The sequence below is a fragment of the Panthera uncia genome, unplaced genomic scaffold (genome assembly GCF_023721935.1).
Source record: "Panthera uncia isolate 11264 unplaced genomic scaffold, Puncia_PCG_1.0 HiC_scaffold_1255, whole genome shotgun sequence".
NCBI classification, from domain to species: Eukaryota; Metazoa; Chordata; class Mammalia; order Carnivora; family Felidae; genus Panthera; species Panthera uncia.
The window spans coordinates 1-3,655 of record NW_026057871.1 but is presented as its reverse complement, the minus strand read 5'-3'; the positions used below and the strand labels follow the sequence as shown (position 1 = coordinate 3,655).

The 3,655-nt window shown below is 69.2% G+C and overlaps 1 protein-coding gene across 1 annotated transcript; it reads left to right on the top strand.

Moving 5' to 3' along the window:
• The first annotated feature begins 6 nt into the window (after positions 1-6).
• LOC125916850 (voltage-dependent T-type calcium channel subunit alpha-1H-like) lies at positions 7-2,654 on the top strand. Its single transcript, XM_049623114.1, has 3 exons — positions 7-95; positions 185-357; positions 914-2,654. Exons 1-3 carry the CDS (start codon positions 20-22, stop codon positions 1,916-1,918), a joined length of 1,254 nt encoding a protein of 417 aa, XP_049479071.1. The 5' UTR covers positions 7-19; the 3' UTR covers positions 1,919-2,654.
• The last annotated feature ends 1,001 nt before the right edge of the window (positions 2,655-3,655 follow it).

The window sequence follows — 3,655 nt, the reverse complement described above, 5'->3', positions numbered from 1 at the left end:
CCTGCCCAACGACAGCTACATGTTCCGGCCCGTGGCGCCCGCCTCCGCCCCACACCCTCGCCCGCTGCCGGAAGCGGATGCGGAAACCTGCTCAGGTAAGGCCCCTGGAGGCGGCCGGTGGGACGGGGCGGCCGGGCCTCCGCCAGGTGGCCGAGGCTGCAGCGTTCTCACCTTCCTGCCCCAGGGCCTGCCCCGGGTCTGTCCACCTCTGCACACTCCCTGCCCACGGAGCCCTGCACCTCCCTCCGGGTCTCTTCGGCCGCACCGTCCCCAGCCAGGGACAGCGACGCCCTCGGTGCCCTGTCCCCTCGGGGCGCAACCCGCTCCCCCAGCCTCAGCCGACTGCTCCGCAGACAGGTAGGAGAAGCCCTCCGAGTCCCGCGGCCCAGGCCTGGGGGCCCCACCGTGGTTCCCTCCCGTTTGAAAGATGAGTAGCGGGGACACCAGGGGAGGGGGGCACGTCCCTGCAGTCTGGGACGACGTACAGGGCCCAGGAACCGCGTCTCCTCGGGCACTAGTCTCAGCCCCGTGCAGCGCAGCACCCCTGAGCCTCGCCCATACCCTGAGAGCACTCTCCACCTGCCGCGGCCTCAGATCCTCTCTCTGCCACGTGCCCTGTGCTTGGGCTTCCGGGCCCTGCTGGCGCTGTGCAGGCTGGGGGCTCTGTGCCCAGCGGGGCCTCCCGGGCCACAGCACGCTCTGCCTACGGGAGTTCAGGTCCTTAGTCCTCTGTCCTCGCTGTGCCCCCAGCACGAGCGGTGCGTTCGGCATAGGTGGGGCCGGGGGACGGCGTGTCCGCTCGCCCTGGGGAGTCTCGGTCCTACTCTGCGGGTGGGGTGGGGGTTCCCGCGCCCCCGGCTGCTGCCTGGGTCCTGCCCGGCCTCCTTGGTCACTCGACCCTGTATCTTTGCAGGAGGCCGTGCGCACCAGCTCCCTGGAAGGGCAGATGGCCGGCCCCAGGGATGGCGGTGGCCCGGGCTGGGCGGAGCCTGGCGGGAAGACCCCCGTGAGGCAGGCGTCCCTGGGGGCCTCCGTGCGGTCCCCACCCCGTTCCCCGAGGCCCGCCAGCGTCCGCGCCCGCAAGCACACTTTTGGGCAGCGCTGCGTCTCCGGTAGGCCGCCGGCCCCAGGAGGGGAGGAGGCCGAGGCCCCGGACCCTGCTGACGAGGAGGTCAGCCACATCACCAGCTCGGCGCAGAGCCCCTCGGCCTCCCCCGATGCCCCGGGAGCGGGCGGTGAGCCGGACCTGCACGGGTTCTGCGGCATCGACGCCCAGGGCTTCCGGGGGCAGCCGGGCCAGGCGGATGAGCAGAGGCGGCCCTCGGCGGAGCAGGGAGGAGGGGACGGCCGCTCAGAGGTCCGGGAGGTGAAGGCCCGGGTCCCGGAGGCAGAGCCCCCCTCAGGGGCCCGCAGGAAGAAGAAGATGAGCCCCCCCTGCATCTCCGTAGACCCCCCCACAGAGGACGAGGGCACCGCGCGGCCCCCGGCGGCAGAGGGCAGTGGCACTCTGAGACGGCGAACCCCGTCCTGTGAGGCCACGCCACACAGGGACTCCCTGGAGCCCGTGGAGGGGGCGGGGGCGGACGCGGCCGCCAAGGGGGAGCGGCGCGCACAGGCGGCCTGCCGCGCAGAGCACCTGACCGTCCCCAGCTTCGCCTTTGAGCCGCTGGACGTGGGGGGCCCTGGCGGAGACCTGTTTGCGGACAGCGGCCACAGCGTGGCCCCTGAACCCAGAGCTTCCCTTTCGGGGGCCACAGTGCCTCCTGAACCCCACAAAACAGAGCCTCCCGTGCTCTCCAGCGACCCCCCAGAGAAGGGACGGGGGCTGCACCTCAAAGTTCTCCAGAGCCCCCCAAAGAAAGCGGGGTCCCCCCCGGCCACCCCCATCCCGGGTGACCACGTAGACAAGCCCGTGTAGCTGAGGGCACGGTGCCACACAGGTTTTAGCACTGGGGTTGGGGCGCACCCGGCAGGGTGGTGGCCCCGGGCAGGGCTGTGCGTGGACCCCAGCTCGGGCCCTGCCGAGGCAGAGGAGCCCAGGAGGCCGTCCGCCCAGGGAGAGGGAGGCAGACGCCGGGTCTGGACGAAGCAGAACAGGGGGTAGCCGTCGGCCTGGGAGCCTCCGGCCGGTGCGCTCGGGTTTGGGTTTTCCCAGCTCCGCCAAGGCGGTCTGAGGCCTGGTCAGCGGTCCCCTCGCGACCGCTGCATCCCTGGGACAAAGACCAGAAAACGACCAAAAAGAGGAAGTCGGAGGCTGCCCAGCAGAGCCCCGTCCTCACACCCACTTACTTTTCTAGGGAACACGTGCTCGGGGCCACCTGTGCTCCGGTTGGTGGCAGCTCGGTCCCCGAGGCCACCACGGCCACGCTTCACTGTTGCTCACGGTCTGAGTCCTCACCTGTTTGTCCCCCCTCCTCGTCCCCCTCTGTCCGCCTCCGCTCCTGGGCCCGCTGCCCAGCATCTGTGTTGGGGCGATCGAGGCACGCTCGCGTCCACAGGGAGTGGGGTCCGTGCAATAAGCCGGCGTCTCTGCTGGCGGCCCCGCCCGGGCTGGGAGGTTGCAGCAAAGCCCCTGCGGTTCGCGGACGTTTCTTTGACAAATTCAGGTTAAACGTTGCAATAATCTGATACAGGAAATTTGGCTGCTTAATGGAAGGGGGAAGGGGGAAGGGGGTGGGGGGCAAAGCAAAGGGGAATAAATATTAACTTATTTAAGAAACGCGTTGGGTTATCGCCTTCGGGACCCGCACCGCTGCCAGGAGCGCGGCGGGCCCGTTGCCTCACCGAGAGTGGGGCTGGGTGATGCTCCCGGGCCGGCCTCGGAGTCTCCACGGAGGCTTGGCCCGGCCCCCCTCTGGTTCTGGAAGAAAGAGCCAGGCTCACGAGAGGGGAACCAAGTTCACACGTGGGCATTCACACTCTGGGGAAAGTTGGCCAGTTTTTGCCAGGGCTCCCAGCAGGACTGGGTGCTGGGGGGCAAGTTGCTGAGGCTGCGCCGTCTGCCCACTCGGTCCTCTTCCTGCCCCGAAGACTCTGGCCCTGACCTTTCACCTCCCCAGTGCCCTGCTGGCCTCCCAGGGCTCCTTCCCAGCATGAGAGCGGGTATAGACGGGCCGGGACAGGATAGGACTTGGGATGGCTCCAGAGTCTTGTGGGTGACAGCTGTGACCACGCTGGTGGCTGAGGGTAGTGCAGACCAGCCCCGGGGCCAGGTCCAGGCCCTTCCTGCCACACGGCAAAGCAGGACCCCACCGTGGCCCCCCGGCCACGGCCGCCTCCAGGGTAGTCTGTGTGGTGGGAGGCTCCTCCTGGCTGACGACAGAGCTTATGTGCTGTGACCCAGGGGGACAACACCTGGTCTGGGGCCACAGTCCAACCTAAGCTCTCTGACCCCAGTGGGCAGAGGACACACAGTGAAGGGCCTCAGGCTCAGCCACTCCTTGCTTCACCCCAATCTCTTGAGGGCTCACAGCCTCCCCGGGGCCAGGGCCATGATGTGTGTGCACTGCAGGGTTAGGGGGTGCCCTGAGCCCATGTGCCGGGCCAGGGTGGGGCAGGGAGGGCCCATTCACCTGCTGTGCAGGCAGGAGGAGGGAGGAGGGAGGAGTTGAGGGGCAGGCTCCGTGGCAGGCCCCACCTGCTCCTTCTGGGCACC